This window comes from Eucyclogobius newberryi, unplaced genomic scaffold (assembly GCF_026437365.1).
Source record: "Eucyclogobius newberryi isolate DKJ021-1_F unplaced genomic scaffold, fEucNew1.0.hap1 SCAF_12, whole genome shotgun sequence".
In the NCBI taxonomy this organism is placed as follows: Eukaryota; Metazoa; Chordata; class Actinopteri; order Gobiiformes; family Gobiidae; genus Eucyclogobius; species Eucyclogobius newberryi.
The window spans coordinates 5,749,754-5,767,335 of NW_027315746.1; the positions used below are offsets into that span (position 1 = coordinate 5,749,754).

Sequence of the window (17,582 nt, forward strand, 5' to 3'; positions counted from 1 at the left end):
TTATTTGCAGATGGGTTTCTGAAGATGTTTGCGCGTTCAAGACTAAATAGTAGAAAAAGCTTCAGTTGTAGTCATCTGGACTCAGTTTGAAAAAATAGAGACGTTTCGACTCTCATCCAAGAGTCATTGTCAATAAAAGAATTTAGATCGAGAACTCCGATATTAATACAGTTCTGTGGTAAGACCCGCCCATTGGGAGGAGCCTCCTGAAGTAGAAAGAGTTGTTTGTTTCAACAGAAACTCCCCCCTTGTATCTACCGAGCTAGCCTATTCAGAATCTTAATGGGCTATTAGAATCCTCTTTGTCTTTGTGAGACCCTGGCTCAACCACCCTGAGTACCTGATTAGCATCTGAATGTCCTGGTCCTGGTCCTCTACCTTTCCAGGGGTTCAGTATCCCATTATAAATAACAGGAAGATTAAACCTTAGCCCTCCATTTCTGTTTAAAGAAGGTCTTTCTTTTTTAACAAAAATAGCTTCCTTGACTCCTCTTTCAAACCATCTTTTCTCCTGCTTAAAACCTTCACCTCACCGTCTTCAAACAAGTGATTAGAGGCTTCAAGATGGAGATGCACGGCACTCTGAGGTCCTGAACTAGTATTTCTTCTGTGCTGATAGAGCCTCTTGTGTAGAGGCTGTTTCGTCTCACCTATGTAACGTTCTTTACAGCTTTCTTCACTGCATTGGATCGAATAAACTACATTGCTCTGTTTTTGAGTCGGCAACTTGTCCTTAGGGTGAACCAGTTTTTGTCTTAAAGTGTTTCCTGGTTTAAAATAAACAGGGACTTCGTATTGTCTAAAAATTCTCTGCAGTTTTTCCGACAGGCCAGACACATAAGGGATAGAAACACCCTTCCTTCTCTGTTCAGTTTCCCTTTTGTCCTGCTTCTTGGTTCTCTTCACTCTGTTGAGAGCCCAAGCGGGGTAACCACAGGCTGAGAGGGCATTTCGGACATGTTTTTCCTCTTTCTTCTTGCCCTCGGAGCTGGTGGGCACACCTTGAGCTCTGTGTTGTAAGGTTCTGATCACCCCCAGCTTGTGCTGTAGTGGGTGGTTGGAACCAAAGAGCAGATACTGGTCCGTGTGTGTAGGTTTCCTATATACTTCTATTTGGAGTTTCCCGTCCTCTCCTCTGATCGTGGAACAATCAAGAAAGGCAAAGCGATTCTCCTTAGCGTCTTCTCTTGTAAACCTGATATGTGGGTCCACAGCATTGATGTGATCAGAGAAGGTTTCCAGCTCTTGTTTCTTAATTGTTACAAAAGTATCATCGACATAGCGAAGCCACAGTTTTGGGGCTATGCCTGAGAATGAGGACAGTGCCTTCTTCTCAACTGGCCTTTCTTGATTGTTCCACGATCAGAGGAGAGGACGGGAAACTCCAAATAGAAGTATATAGGAAACCTACACACACGGACCAGTATCTGCTCTTTGGTTCCAACCACCCACTACAGCACAAGCTGGGAGTGATCAGAACCTTACAACACAGAGCTCAAGGTGTGCCCACCAGCTCAGAGGGCAAGAAGAAAGAGGAAAAACATGTCCGAAATGCCCTCTCAGCCTGTGGTTACCCCGCTTGGGCTCTCAACAGAGTGAAGAGAACCAAGAAGCAGGACAAAAGGGAAACTGAACAGAGAAGGAAGGGTGTTTCTATCCCTTATGTGTCTGGCCTGTCGGAAAAAACTGCAGAGAATTTTTAGACAACACGAAGTCCCTGTTTATTTTAAACCAGGAAACACTTTAAGACAAAAACTGGTTCACCCTAAGGACAAGTTGCCGACTCAAAAACAGAGCAATGTAGTTTATTCGATCCAATGCAGTGAAGAAAGCTGTAAAGAACGTTACATAGGTGAGACGAAACAGCCTCTACACAAGAGGCTTTATCAGCACAGAAGAAATACTAGTTCAGGACCTCAGAGTGCTGTGCATCTCCATCTTGAAGCCTCTAATCACTCGTTTGAAGACGGTGAGGTGAAGGTTTTAAGCAGGAGAAAAGATGGTTTGAAAGAGGAGTCAAGCTATTTTTGTTAAAAAAGAAAGACCTTCTTTAAACAGAAATGGAGGGCTAAGGTTTAATCTTCCTGTTATTTATAATGGGATACTGAACCCCTGGAAAGGTAGAGGACCAGGACCAGGACACTTAGATGCTAATCAGGTACTCAGGGGGTTGAGCCAGGGTCTCACAAAGACAAAGAGGATTCTAATAGGCCATTAAAATTCTGAATAGGCTAGCTCGGTGGATACAAGGGGGGAGTTTCTGTTGAAACAAACAACTCTTTCTACTTCAGGAAGGCTCCTCCCAATGGGCGGGTCTTACCACAGAACAGTATTAATATCGGAGTTCTCGATCTAAATTCTGTTATTGACAATGACTCTTGGATGAGAGTCGAAACGTCTATTTTTTCTAACTGAGTCCAGATGACTACAACTGAAGCTTTTTCTACTATGGAACACGCCTGGACGAATGAGGGATTACACCGACATTCAAGACTAAATGTCACATTTTATTTGGGTTTAAGTTTATAAAGTGAGGTTTGTATTCTATATATATTTTAGCCATTATAAGTTGCTCCCAAAGCCGTTTTCTCATTTGGCATAAAGTATGCTTTTAATATTTTGTCTTTAGTTGTAGATGAATAAATATACGAGGAAATTAAATTTGTTTCATTTTAAGGTTGAAAAAAAAAAATCTTCCGGGCATGCGCCACGTGACCAAATGCCTGCCTCTGATTGGCCGAGCGCACGTTTCGTCACATGTACAAAGGTGGCGTTGGGTCATTTCTCGCTCTGTCCTCTGCAAACATGCTGAAAAACAAGGTAAGCCTGATCACACACGTATTTATATCATTTTACGTCTTTTAAACCCAATTAAAGTTGTCGTAGTGTCAGTGTCCGTAACAGCTGCAGTTGTGTCGCCACGTCTTAATTCTCTTTGTCCAATTTTACGTTACAATTCTGCCAGTTTAAGCCATTTAGTTGTTAGCATTAGCCGCTAGCCTGACACGAGGTTTGCCATGCTGCATTCTCCGTGTCGCTGTTGGAGTTTGTTTTTGCCACTGAAATGAAAATATAATCAGCTTTATTTGTGTAATTCAGTCTAAAATTGCTTTATTACGTTTTTAATCTGACGCTTGAGTGAAAATGATGACTCTTATTTACTCCGATTCCCAATGCGGACAACAAACCTTGGAGAACTGATCCTTAAGCATCTCACTCACGTGTTTGATGGAAGATACTGTGATTAAAAACGTGTGTTAAAGTGTGTTTTGTCTCTCAGGTATCTCCAGAGACAACTGGCACAAACGCAAGCCTTACCACAAAAAGAGAGAGTATGAGCTGGGCAGGCCTCCCGCGAACACCAAGGTGAGAGGACCTTTAACACGTGTTTCCAGAGGCTGTGGTCAAACACTGCAGGTCCTCTACCTCCACACGTGCAGAAAAGAACCGGACACAACCAGCATTTGTCATTCTATGCCAAATTAGTCACTATTCTGTATCCTAAAAGTGGTAATATTGACATTGTAATGCATTCATCCACTAAATACGACCATGTGTTACTACTTCACTTCACGGCAGATGTTTAATGGTTCCGTTCTCGTCTTTTCCATTGGTAAAATTGTGGATTTCGGCGCTTTAGAAGTCAGATTAATATGATTTGTGCTCAAACTTTGTCACATTTAGTGTTTAAATGAGCTTCAAGTGGCATTATAGTAAATTAATCGAAGCTGCCGTGTGGATTTGGCCTTTTGTGGCAACGTGAGTGATGAAAACTATGCCTTAGGTTTGTCCTCTTTTGAGCCGTTTTGGTTCAAAGTTTGGGACTTGCCGATGTCAGGACATGTCATAGTTACTCTGACATGCAATTAAAAACATCCAAACACTCGTTTATGAAAGTTTGATTTGTCATTAACGACTGTATTTCCAGCTCGGACCTCGCCGTATCCACACCGTGAGGGTCCGCGGTGGCAACAAGAAGTACAGAGCTCTGAGGCTTAATGTCGGGAACTTCTCTTGGGGCTCAGTGTAAGTCGCCATGGAAACGAGCGTTATGATTCAGGTTCTGTTTCGATGAAGATAACTTCGTCCAGTTCTGCTACTGAATGTATGTGACGACAACGTGACTCTGAGAAACATCCCACGCTTACGATTGAGCCACATCAGACTAGTGTTGATTTTAGTAGTTTAGTATTCAACGTTTAGATGAAGATAAATGTTTAAACTACTTTTCTGCAGATGGAAAGAGGAACAAGTAATATAAAAGTCTAATTGACTTGTTTTTTTAAGAACGATGCAAACGTTCTGTTTTTTTAAATATTATTCTTCAGTCATTAAACCGTGTTTCTCGACTACATTTTAACTTGACATTGAAACAGTGACTTAAATTGTGCTTAAAAGCAGTGGGAAAGTTTAAATCTTTAGAGAAAAAGCTACAGTTAAATGTTTTTTCTCAAGATTTAAACTTTCCCAGAGATTTTTTTTTTTTTTTTGTACAATTTAAGGGAATATTTTTCTGTAAAGTATTTGGAGAAGCCTTTTTAAATGATTTAAGAGCGATATTATTGACCAGAATGTTTGGCCCCGCCCCGTTTGACTTCCTGTTCGGGGTCATGTCATACTGACGTGCTTGTGTGTGTTTTGTTGCCAGGCTGCATGCGCAAAACCAGGATCATCGACGTGGTCTACAACGCCTCCAACAACGAGCTGGTCCGTACCAAGACGCTGGTGAAGAACTGCATCGTGCTGGTGGACTCCATGCCCTACAGACAGTGGTACGAGGCCCACTACGCCTCTTTTCTAGCCATTTTTTTTTTTTTTTTTATAGCTAAAAGAAGGAATACCGTAAACTGTCTTTGTATAAAAACCTACTTTGTTCATCAGTTGGTTTCTACATTTGCTGCAGACTTTTTTTTGTGCCAATCGTGTGTTTTTTTTTTTTTAATTATACTTTCCATAAAACGTGAGCTGCAAATGGTAACATGGCTCGTTAAACTTGTCTTTCTGTGAGGATATCTTTGTCCAGTTCTGCTACTGAATGAAAGTGGTGATAATCGTGACTCTGAGAAAGACTTAGACGTTTTGTCTAACGTCATTGCCCGAAACGATCGCGCTCAAAGGCAAATGACACGTGTTTTTCTCTGTCGCACAGACTCCCGAAGAGGAGGAGGTTCTGAATAAGAAGAGGTCGAAGAAGACGCAGAAGAAATACGACGAGCGCAAAAAGACGGCCAAGATCAGCACGCTCTTAGAGGAGCAGTTCCAGCAGGGAAAGCTGCTCGGTGAGACCCTCAAACTCATCACAATTTAACTCTTTTAATCCAAGAATGAGCTGATTATTAAACACTTTCATGACATATTTGCATGTTAACTTTGAGCAGGTGATTCTTTGTATTATTTACCCTGTGGATCAGTTTGTCCTTGAAACAGAAGAACATACTTGTTGAAATAACTGACCCTGTATCGAAAGTGTCTGTGGAGTTTGTCTCCAGGTCATTGATAATACAGGAACATGAACCTGAGAGCCTTTCCCTGTGTGTGAGGGATCTGGGCCTTTACACCCTGTGGCACTCGCACATTATACATTAATCTGAACATTGTCACAGATGTAACTGTTCATGTTCACCTGGACTAACCCTGTGGTCTTGTTGCAGCGTGCATCGCCTCCAGACCGGGCCAGTGCGGCAGAGCAGACGGATACGTCCTGGAGGGAAAAGAGCTCGAGTTTTACCTGAGGAAGATCAAGGCCAAAAAGGGCAAATAGATGTACAGAAGTTTGATACGACAATAAAATCCTCTCGTCCCAGTCCTGTCTCGTCTGTCATTGAACTGCACAAACTGAACCACAATTTATTGCAAAGAATCGATTGGTAATTAATCTTTGCTATAAAGAAACAAATTTATCAGAATAAAGTGGCTGGATGAATAAAACCAATATTGGTAATGGATTAAAGTGACACTTGTTCTGAACACAGGGTCTTTGATTCTGTTCAATCATTCTCAGATTTTGCTGCGTCAATTAAGCATAAACAGCAGGAGGCAAATTTAAGATGGAGGTAAACTGAATTGGAAAAGGAAATTTTAAGTGAAACGTCTTCTGGGTTATTTAAACCTTAAGTCTTAAGTGCTGTAAATGTAACTGATACAAACTGCCATAAAACACATGAAAAGAATATCTGCATGAAAAATACAGTTTTAATATTCTTATTGGTTATCAGCTCAGCCTAGAAACCAGAGTAATTTCAGAAAATCAAAACTATGTTTAAACTTCAAAGTATATTATGATCAAAGTCACTTTTATATTTTAATTTAGTTTAGCTGGTCTCTAAATTGCTCTCTATAAGCCATTTTTTTCGTTCGGGCATAAATTTTCAATATTTTTTAGATGAATAAATACATTACACGACGTTTCTAAATTCGTTTTTATATCGTTTTTATATTTTTGTTATGTTATGAAACACTACTTCCTGGTTTGCGCCACGTGACCGAATGCCTGCCTCTGATTGGCTGAGCGCATGTTTCGTCATATGTAGGACAAAGGTGGCGTTGGTCACTTATATCGGGTCATTTCTCGCTCTGTCCTCTCAGAAAACATGCTGATGAACAAGGTAAGCCTGACCACACACGCATTTATATCATTTTAGGTCTTTTAAACCTCATTAAATCCAAATAGTTGTCAATTTGTCAACGTAGCTGCAGTTGTGACGTAAACACTGGAGCCGTGCTAGCTTCACGCAACAAAATGCTAACGTTTCTTGCACATTTGATCTTCTCTTGTTATTATCAATATTCACATGTTGCATTTGGAGCATTTTCATAAAGTTAGTAGTTTGTAATCGAGGCGCGGCGTCTATAAACAGCGCGTGTTGTCGTGACCTCTTTTCACCTTAACCTGACGTTACATTTCGCCCTTGTTTATGATCAAGTTCAGTCATTAAACATCTACAAAAGACTGTGGATTATTATGATTTTATATGGTCCAAACTGCTTAATGTCCTTGTTCTGTTAACGTTTTATATAAAGAATTAGCATTATCTGTGTAACAATAGTTCCTCCTAAACAAGTTTAAGTGGAATAGAATGAAGACACTTGTGTTTATCTCCAGAATATCACAAAATAATGAAAAAGCAAGGAGGATTTTGCTCATGAAACGTGAGTGATGCCAGAGCTGCTTTAAACACATTTACTACTGTATTTTACATCATTTAAAAGGAGATTATAATTGATTCCGATCATTTAGGCAAAATCTTTATTTTTGGGCTTTACAGGACAAATACTTGTTGACTCCCCCACTATAGTTTTTAATTTTATCTACAGATCTATTACATATTTTAGCATGAATTAGAATTAAAAAAAATGCCTTTATTGCCTTTAAAGTTTGCTTTTCCATGCCATAAAGATGGAAACGATCAAAGTAACTGACATTTCTTGTCTGGAAATTCACCACAAGCTTATTTATCGTCATAAAAAGACATTATTAACGACTGTTTAGAGCTGATGTCTGTTAATGTTGTTGAAATTGTGTTCGACTTCACTTTTTGAGCACAGCGTTTTAAAGGGTCTTTTGACCTTTGACTTTCACAATCAAAGACTTCTGAAGCGTTGAATACACCATTGAACTGCTTGTATACGTCCTGTCTCTTTGCAGTTGATCAGAGCCTCGCTGCGCTGCGGCGTGCGTCTGCAGGGCACGAGTGCAGCGGCTGCTAACGCCACAGATCCTGCTCCAGCCGGGGGATTCTCCTTTGGTGAGCTCCAGTCTAAACACTGTATTCACCTTCATACATTCTCAAAAGACCAGAGCTGTAATCGACTGAAGACTCTCTAAAGTCCAGCCTTGCAGATGAAAGAGACGATGACGTGAAACTGGCCAAACGTTTCAACATCTCTGGGATCCGTCCTAAAACAACAATTGCAACATTCGTACCGAAAAATACTATGAGACGGTGAATTTATCTGTAAAGGGCAGATTCATGATTCGCTCTCTTCATCAACGCGATCGCTTTCAGCTTGTGTTTTCTTTTTTTAACATTGACCTCAGTGGAAGTGTGACAATCGGATGACGTCAGGTTTAAATGGGCCTTTTAAGATTCCAGTGAGAGCTGTCCGGGCCTAAGCCTGCTCAAAACTCCACTGCTCAAAACTCCACTGCTCAAAACTCCACTGCTCAACACACAAATTAAATAATTAAACCTACTCAAATCCTGAATAAGATCTGCACTTTTGTTAGTTTTTTTCTGTGTAAATTGTTGTGATATTGTGGTACACTGTGTAAGGTTTTTCTGCTCGTCTCCATGGAGCTGTTGTGTTCCACATTGTGGCATTAAACATGTCACAAACATTGGAGACTCCACCAGGCCATGTCACGGGTCGGATCTGTGGAGTGGCGAGCAGCTGACGATATGAATACATGTTTTTAAACTACTACTACCACAAAAAATATCTGCGATTCAGTAAATGTAAAGATTTAATGCCGCACTGTGGAGCATTCAATACGCTCTAAAACTGAAAACCCTCCTCCACCTCTAAACTTACAGTGCTGCTGTGTTTTATATGAAATAATTAGACATATGTTTAGTTTTGATGAATAAGAAAAGGAGCAGCAGCTTGTGAGGATTTAGTTTGACTTGTCGAACTGTTCCTAACGTTTTAGAATTTGTGTGATTAAAATAAAAACATTATCACAATTCTACCATAATCGACTCAAGCTGCTGTGACCTTAAAGTCCGACGTGTTTGTGGAAGTCGCTCTGCTGTCCACATTGGTCCTCATTGGTCCACACATTCGTCCTCATTCGTCCTCATTGGTCCACACATTGGTCCACACATTGGTCCACACATTGGTCCACACATTGGTCCACACATTCGTCCACACACTCGTCCACACACTCGTCCACACACTCGTCCACACACTCGTCCACACATTCGTTCACACATTCGTCCACACATTCGTCCACACATTCGTCCACACACTCGTCCACACACTCGTCCACACACTCGTCCACACACTCGTCCACACACTCGTCCACACACTCGTCCACACATTCGTCCACACACTCGTCCACACATTCGTCCACACACTCGTCCACACACTCGTCCACACACTCGTCCACACACTCGTCCACACACTCGTCCACACACTCGTCCACACTCGTCCACACACTCGTCCTCACACTCGTCCACACACTCGTCCACACACTCGTCCACACACTCGTCCACACACTCGTCCACACATTCGTCCACACATTCGTCCACACATTCGTCTACACATTCGTCTACACATTCGTCTACACATTCGTCCACACACTCGTCCACACACTCGTCCACACACTCGTCCACACATTCGTCCACACACTCGTCCACACACTCGTCCACACACTCGTCCACACACTCGTCCACACACTCGTCCACACATTCGTCCACACATTCGTCCACACACTCGTCCACACATTCGTCCACACACTCGTCCACACATTCGTCCTCATTCGTCCTCATTCGTCCACACACTCGTCCACACACTCGTCCACACACTCGTCCACACATTCGTCCACACATTCGTCCACACATTCGTCCACACATTCGTCCACACATTCGTCCACACATTCGTCCACACATTCGTCCTCACACTCGTCCACACATTCGTCCACACATTCGTCCACACATTCGTCCACACACTCGTCCACACACTCGTCCACACACTCGTCCACACACTCGTCCACACATTCGTCCACACATTCGTCCACACATTCGTCCACACATTCGTCCACACATTCGTCCACACACTCGTCCACACATTCGTCCACACACTCGTCCACACACTCGTCCTCATTCGTCCTCATTCGTCCACACATTCGTCCACACATTCGTCCACACATTCGTCCACACATTCGTCCACACATTCGTCCACACATTCGTCCACACACTCGTCCACACACTCGTCCACACATTCGTCCTCATTCGTCCTCATTCGTCCACACACTCGTCCACACACTCGTCCACACACTCGTCCACACACTCGTCCACACATTCGTCCACACATTCGTCCACACATTCGTCCACACATTCGTCTACACATTCGTCCACACATTCGTCCACACATTCGTCCACACATTCGTCCACACATTCGTCCACACACTCGTCCACACACTCGTCCACACACTCGTCCACACATTCGTCCACACATTCGTCCACACACTCGTCCACACACTCGTCCACACACTCGTCCACACACTCGTCCACACACTCGTCCACACACTCGTCCACACATTCGTCCACACATTCGTCCACACATTCGTCCACACACTCGTCCACACACTCGTCCACACACTCGTCCACACACTCGTCCTCATTCGTCCTCATTCGTCCTCATTCGTCCACACACTCGTCCACACACTCGTCCACACACTCGTCCACACATTCGTCCACACATTCGTCCACACATTCGTCCACACATTCGTCCACACACTCGTCCACACACTCGTCCTCATTCGTCCTCATTCGTCCTCATTCGTCCACACACTCGTCCACACACTCGTCCACACATTCGTCCACACATTCGTCCACACATTCGTCCACACATTCGTCTACACATTCGTCTACACATTCGTCTACACATTCGTCTACACATTCGTCTACACATTCGTCTACACATTCGTCTACACATTCGTCCACACATTCGTCCACACATTCGTCCACACATTCGTCCTCACTCGTCTGGTGACCGTAGTTTTTTTTGTCGTGGCTCCACAGAACTGAGCGAGCAGCAGAAAGAGTTCCAGCTTCTCGCCCGTAAATTTGCCCGTGAAGAAATCGTCCCGGTGGCGGCCGGCTACGACAAGACCGGAGAGGTGAGCGCGATCTGACCTCTCGTCCGTTCTACATTTCGTACGGTTAAATCCATAATCTCCTTCTGTTTTCCAGTATCCTTTCCCCGTTATCAAGAAAGCCTGGGAGCTGGGCCTGGTCAACGGTCACATCGGGGAAGAATACGGTGCGTTTTTAGCCCGTTTTTGTCTCGCCCTTAGTCTCTCTCCGTGCACGTTTCTGACTTCTCGCGCTGGTGTTTTCAGGAGGAATGGGTCTGTCCATCTTCGACACCTGCCTCATCACAGAAGAGCTGGCGTTCGGCTGCACCGGGATCCAGACGGCCATCGAAGCCAACTCGCTCGGGGTAAGAGCTCACGTCCGACCTCTGGGGGGGTTTGGATCGCCGCTTATAAGACACAAGAACGTGATATTGCTCCAGAAAGCGTCACACTAAACGATGATATTGAAACTACCGTAAAGCCTTTGTAAAGAACCGTCCGGTGAAGAAAACGTGAGCGGCGATGCATAAATGGCACAATTAAACTCACAAATGACACATTAGACTAACAATTGTGTCACTTATTTGACTCTCCACAGCTCGAATCTTATCGTACGACAAAAAATACACACATAAAAGCTGTACAAACGGTAAATAATGAGCCAAAAATATAGTTATTTTCTATGTTTTATATTGTGGTAGATTTAGCTCTAAAATCATGAGCTAGTGGAAGGGAAAAGTGTCTGTGTTGGAGCAAACGGCTGCGTTAAACGTCACAGTCGGGGTGGGAGATGTCAAGAAAAATTGTTTTGTTTTGGAGATATGCAAAATTTGAATTTTTATTTTGTTGCTTGAGATTTAAAACTTTTAAAAATGCCTCGAAAAAGACCGACACGTCCGGCGTAATCTCCAAGTGTAAAGTGACATTTCTGCACTCTTTTGTGTCTGACATTTACAGATTAATTAGGTCAACAATTCCTATTGCTTTGTGGAAATATTGTCAGAAGAAGAATCACAATCTAACGATGTCACTAAACTGGCCTGTCCTCTCGGGCGTCATCGTATTGTCCTTGTGGATTTTAAGTTGACTGAAAGAACCGGCTCTTACTCCGATCCTTATTTGCGCCGCGTCTTGTTTTTGCCGATGGTTTTACTCGTGTACTTTCAAGTCGCACCGGAGTATAAGTCGCACCAGCCAAAAAATGCATAATGGAGAAGAAAAAAACATAAGTTGTACTGGAGTATGAAATGCAGTTGTAAGTGTGAAAATAACAAATAATATCACATAAGTCGCCCCGGAGAATAAGTATAAGTTGCACCCCGGCCAAAACTATGAAAAAAGGTGCGACTTATAGTCCGGAAAATACGGTAATCAAATCAAGCTATTCTCAAAAAAATAGAATACTACGGTAAGAAAACCATTTGGCTCCGTCTGTTACGCCGTCTCGACTGTTTCCATAGCGCCATCTCTCTCTCTTAAAGTGACGGTAACACATTTACATCTGAACATAATCAAACTAATTTAGCTTATTTAAACAACCAAACGATTTATCCGAGAAAGAAAACAAAATATTAACAAACCTGTACATAAACTTAACTTTGCTCTCACAAGCACTGATTAATAAAACGTGACGTACTAAAGCCAACGTATCCGAATGATTTAACAATACTGCATTTTTCTTCTTCTTCTCTCGCAGCAAATGCCCGTGATTATCGCCGGCACCGAAGCGCAGAAGAAGAAATACCTGGGCAGGATGGTGGAAGAGCCTTTGATGTGTGTAAGTGTTGACCACGTTTCACATCGCGTTCCTTCTTCCGCTCACGAGAACGATTCGGTCTTTTTAAACGTCATAGCTTGCTTGTGTTCAGGCCTACTGCGTGACCGAGCCCGGGGCCGGTTCGGACGTGGCCGGGCTCAAAACCAAAGCCGTGAAGATGGGGGACGAGTACGTGGTCAACGGGCAGAAGATGTGGATCACCAACGGCGGCAAAGCCAACTGGTCTGTACGCCGCGTTATTCGTTAGTCATTAGCCTTTTAAACGCGCTCCTGTACCTTTTTTTTAATTACTTTGACATATCATGATTTAGAACGTAAAATAATGTATGAAGTGAAAGAATGCCTCTCAGAAAGTGTTCTTCTCATCAGGATTCGGTGTAAGCGCTCCATCTACTGGCAGCAGACGGAATTACATTTAAAAAGCGAAAAAAGCTAGCTTCCCGGACATGCTAACGAACGCACACAGATGGATTTGATGACAGAAATGTGTTTGAAAAAGAGTTTGGCGATGGTCTATGGACTTAAAAACGGCACCGGAGACTATTGACGTCATAGAAACCGGTAAATTTGAAACTGAGCGCTTTCTGAATCTGAGAAGATGGTTGCACGCTCTCTAAACTCCCCCGTAAGCTTCTAGTATAGCTTAGTTTCCCACAATGCTTTTTAGAACGATTGGAGAGGACGGAAGAAGAATGTGCTAAATTATGAAGCTTATTGTGGAAATTACAATGAATACAACAAGAGAAAACGGTAAATATGTTTCTTCTTTTTCCGTTCACTCGCTCAGGTATTTCCTTTTGGCCCGGACAAACCTCGACCCAAAATGTTCCGCGGGCAAAGCGTTCACCGGCTTCATCGTGGACGCCGACACTCCGGGGATCCAAGTGGGCCGAAAGGTGACGCCATCAAACTAGCGCGGCCTTTGGTTTCGGCGTTTCCTCTCATACGTGTTGCGTAATTTGCGTCATGGTGTTTGCAGGAGATGAACATGGGCCAGCGCTGCTCCGACACCCGCGGCATCGTGTTCGAGGACGTCCGGATCCCCAAGGAGAACGTCCTGCTCGCGGAGGGCGCCGGCTTCAAGATCGCGATGGGGGCGTTCGACAAGACGCGGCCGCCCGTGAGTCTACAAAGAAAGACCATATTACGATGTTTCTAATGAAGTAATGTCAGTATAACGCATCGGTCAAGGGCCTAACGACTGACGGAAATGCCACGTTATTGGCTAAAAGTGTTTCCGATCCTGTGCTGTCCTGATTTTATTGTAGAGAACTGCTGTGAAAGCTTTAGTCTGCATCGTAATCCCACGTTAAACGGCTTCTCTGTCATGGTGTTTTTGAGGTTGCTGCTGGAGCGACTGGGCTGGCACAGAGAGCGCTGGAGGAAGCCACGTACTACGCTCTGGAGAGGAAGACGTTCGGCAAAGTCATCGCTGAGGTTTGTCCCAAAGCGTCTGAAGTCGTGCAGGGTTTAATATGACGACATGACGGACGAAATTTGACGACGTAGATTTGATTTTGTGAGCGAGTTTACAGAGCGTTAAGCGTCGGGTTCAGGTTTATTGTTGGCTGATTTTGAGCGTAGGGTTCGTTTACTCCAAAGTGCGGGGCTAATTGTGCTTTCTGTTTGGCGGATATAACATTTACTAAGAAGCTTTTCCATCATATAGAGCATATTGTACATTTTAAGTAAAATCGAAAACAAATATTGACTTCAACGTGTTATTTTTACACTGTTCAATTCAGTTTACCGTATTTTCCGGATGATAAGTCGCAGTTTTGGCCGGGGTACGACTTATACTTATATTTATACTTATACTTAAAGGCGGTATGGACGATTTTTCGGCGATTTGAGAACGTAGGCGGAAGTGCACATGCCACTCCCCCGTGCGGACTGATACAACACACACGTGCGTTTGTTTATTAGCGCAACGGAGCGCATCGCATCTCTCGTCTCCCGTAGATTTCTGTCCACTTCTGCGTCAGCTCAACTGTCTTTCTCCGTCTTCATTTTGCCCCGTACACTGAGGGAACTATATTATGATAGATCCATGCGCTTAGGCACGTGGAAACGTGGGCACGAACCGGTGCAGGTGAGCGATAGGTGCGTTTTATGATTGATACGTGGCAGGACAAATGATTTATCCACGCCACGAGGAAATATGATAAAAAATTTGCTGAAAAAAATCATCCATACCACCTTTAAACTCCGGAGCGACTTATTTGTGATATTATTTGTTATTTTCACACTTGCAACCGCATTTCATACTCCAGTGCAACTTATACATGTTTTTTCTTCTGTATAATGCATTTTTTGGCTGGTGCGACTTATACTCCGATGCGACTTATACTCCGGGTGCGACTTATACTCCGGGTGCGACTTATACTCCGGGTGCGACTTATACTCCGGGTGCGACTTATGCTCCGTTCGTTTTATTATTATTGTGTTTGCCAAATAAACAAAACCCTTTTTTATTTACTTTTTATTTTTTGTGCGCTACACCAGTGTTTCTCAAACTGCGGGACAAGTACTACATTTGGTGTTTACTCGCTTGCAATAATTACACATTTTTGTCATTCCTTTTGGGTTGTAGTTAAAAAATCAATCAAAATGACCTCTAAATGTTGGCCCAAAAACCATCGTCGGTTTCTAAACGATCTGCATCTCTGTTTAAAAGAAGAGCCACATGTTTTTGCGTTGGCACTAAACTAAACCCGCGCTCCGTCCCGCAGCACCAGGCTGTGTCGTTCCTGCTGGCGGAGATGGCGATGAAGGTGGAGCTGGCGCGCATGGCGTACCAGCGCTCGGCGTGGGAGGTGGACCAGGGCCGGCGCAACACCTACTACGCCTCCATCGCCAAGGCCTTCGCCGGGGACATCGCCAACCAGGTGGCCTCCGACGCCGTGCAGGTGTTCGGGGGCAACGGGTTCAACAGCGACTATCCCGTGGAGAAGCTCATGAGGGACGCCAAGATCTACCAGGTGAGGATGGGGGCGGTTTACGCGTCGGGTCTGGTAAAGCGGCGCGGCGAGTGGAAACGTTCAACGCGATCGCCGGAAAAGTAGCGTTTCTCTCAAGCCACGTTACACGCTTAAGTGCTCCAGCAGGGGGCGCTCACACACTGGTCTGGTCAAAGATTGAGCCCATTTTAGTTCTGATGTGGACTTGGTTTAGTCCTGCTGCTCTAGTCCTGCTGCTCTAGTCCTGCTGCTCTAGTCCTGCTGCTCTAGTCCTGCTGCTCTAGTCCTGCTGCTCTAGTCCTGCTGCTCTAGTCCTGCTGCTCTAGTCCTGCTGCTCTAGTCCTGCTGCTCTAGTCCTGCTGCTCTAGTCCTGCTGCTCTAGTCCTGCTGCTCTAGTCCTGCTGCTCTAGTCCTGCTGCTCTAGTCCTGCTGCTCTAGTCCTGCTGCTCTAGTCCTGCTCTTTGTCCTGCTCTTTGTCCTGTACTAGTTTTGATGTAGTGAATGTTAAAGTGTGAACTCTGTCTTGTTGTGAAAAGTGCGATCAAAACTAAGTTATTTAAACGATGCAGGACTGGTAAACATTACTCCTAATGTGGACACAATAGAAATACAAGCCTTTTTAACAATGTATTATGTTTAATGTTCTCAATATTACTGGTAACTGCAATGTTATTCCTCGTAAATCGTTTTTGAATTTTGCATGTAATTGTGTATTGATGAAATGACAAATGGACAAATGTATAGAATTTTAGATATGTTGTGTTTTTAAGATGTGTAAAATGTGATTGAGTGTATATAGTTCATGGGAACGACTACTATAAACATTAAAAAATAATAATAGTAAAATTAAACTTTCAAATAAAGGTAGAAGGTGATATTTATGTAATTAGCTCTTTATTATTATTTGTAAGCGGCAGGTTGACCAAAACTAAATATCGGCCTCAGCTAGACGGCCATTACACTAAAAAGTACAAATATAGATGGATTTATTTCTAATAAAAGATTTTTTCAAAAAGTCAAAATCGTATGAAAATAGATATTGTTCATCCTAATCTTTTATAGAGCACTTTTTTAACCTCTGACTTAAAAAACCATGTCATTATTTGGTGGGATCAGCGTTTTGAGAAGGAAAGGCCTAATATATAGTTATTCTTTTATAGCTTTATTATCGTGTGCTAATGCAGCAGGTCTGGCACTATTTACTTCAGACATCCCTGTAGACCTGGTATATAACCTGGTTTAGGTGGATTCCTTTATGCTAAACGTCTGAGAAACACTGCATTAGACTTTATTCTTAACACTTTGTCGTGGTGTTTGTTGCAGATTTATGAAGGCACGGCTCAGATCCAGAGACTGATCGTGGCTCGTGAACATCTCGGACGGTACAAGAAGTAACGTCACTGCATCGATTTTTATATAAAGAGAAATGGTTGCCTCATTTATATGTACATTGTTAATACTACGTTTGGAGATTATCTAGAACACAAAAATGATTGCCTTAACAGTCTGACGTGACGAAATCGAACGCACCCCGGATCGACCGCTTGCAAATGCCAATAACTTTGAACTCTTCTTGTACAATAATGAGCTGTAGAGATTTTCTTTTTGTTTTCTTTGTGCGATTTGGTTGAATGTACAACGACTAGACCCGGTTGAGCTGCTTAAAATGTGAACGAGACGAAGCAACAACATTTACCACTAATGCAGAGCGACGACAGTTCTTGGTGAAAAAACAAGGATTTCAAGTGAACAATGATGACTAAGTTCAGCGAATCACACGCATCGGATCAAAGCTGTATTTTTAAAGTGACATTCAGTTGCTTTTTATGTATTCAGCATGTGAAAAAAAATTGAATAAATAAAACATTTTTAACCGTAACTATGGTGTGTACATGACCTCATTTTTGACACAACTTAATGATTTGTCTGTTTGGAATTAAATACGTTTTTATTTTTTTATCCTCAGATCTTTTATATACATATAAATAGTGCATATCTTACCACAAATTATACTTTTTTTTTGTAATTTTTTTTTAATGAAGCT

The 17,582-nt window shown here is 43.0% G+C and overlaps 2 protein-coding genes, 1 long non-coding RNA gene and 4 other non-coding genes across 7 annotated transcripts; all 7 read left to right on the forward strand.

The window, feature by feature from the left end:
• The first annotated feature begins 2,802 nt into the window (after window positions 1-2,802).
• LOC140355979 (uncharacterized) lies at window positions 2,803-4,029 on the forward strand. Its single transcript, XR_011926047.1, has 3 exons — window positions 2,803-2,820; window positions 3,281-3,366; window positions 3,929-4,029. It is a non-coding gene; the product is annotated as an uncharacterized lncRNA (long non-coding RNA).
• LOC140356960 (small nucleolar RNA SNORD46) lies at window positions 3,757-3,865 on the forward strand. Its single transcript, XR_011926260.1, has one exon. It is a non-coding gene; the product is annotated as a small nucleolar RNA SNORD46 (small nucleolar RNA).
• Window positions 4,030-4,066: 37 nt separating the features above from the next.
• Window positions 4,067-4,134, forward strand: LOC140356953 (small nucleolar RNA SNORD38). Its single transcript, XR_011926254.1, has one exon. It is a non-coding gene; the product is annotated as a small nucleolar RNA SNORD38 (small nucleolar RNA).
• Window positions 4,135-4,998: 864 nt separating this feature from the next.
• Window positions 4,999-5,067, forward strand: LOC140356955 (small nucleolar RNA SNORD38). Its single transcript, XR_011926256.1, has one exon. It is a non-coding gene; the product is annotated as a small nucleolar RNA SNORD38 (small nucleolar RNA).
• A 58-nt stretch (window positions 5,068-5,125) lies between these two features.
• LOC140355789 (small ribosomal subunit protein eS8-like) lies at window positions 5,126-5,803 on the forward strand (the record flags this gene model as incomplete). Its single annotated transcript, XM_072440438.1, has 2 exons — window positions 5,126-5,279; window positions 5,652-5,803. Coding segments are annotated over 2 exons (264 nt in total), but the record flags the coding sequence as incomplete, so codon positions are not given.
• Window positions 5,454-5,575, forward strand: LOC140356952 (small nucleolar RNA SNORA71). The gene has a single exon (XR_011926253.1). It is a non-coding gene; the product is annotated as a small nucleolar RNA SNORA71 (small nucleolar RNA).
• Window positions 5,804-6,489: 686 nt separating the features above from the next.
• On the forward strand, window positions 6,490-17,417 carry acadm (acyl-CoA dehydrogenase medium chain). Its single transcript, XM_072440653.1, has 12 exons — window positions 6,490-6,605; window positions 7,646-7,745; window positions 10,746-10,843; window positions 10,917-10,986; window positions 11,066-11,166; window positions 12,498-12,578; window positions 12,670-12,800; window positions 13,366-13,474; window positions 13,558-13,698; window positions 13,920-14,015; window positions 15,311-15,559; window positions 16,862-17,417. Exons 1-12 carry the CDS (start codon window positions 6,591-6,593, stop codon window positions 16,931-16,933), a joined length of 1,263 nt encoding a protein of 420 aa, XP_072296754.1. The 5' UTR covers window positions 6,490-6,590; the 3' UTR covers window positions 16,934-17,417.
• Window positions 17,418-17,582: the final 165 nt, after the last annotated feature.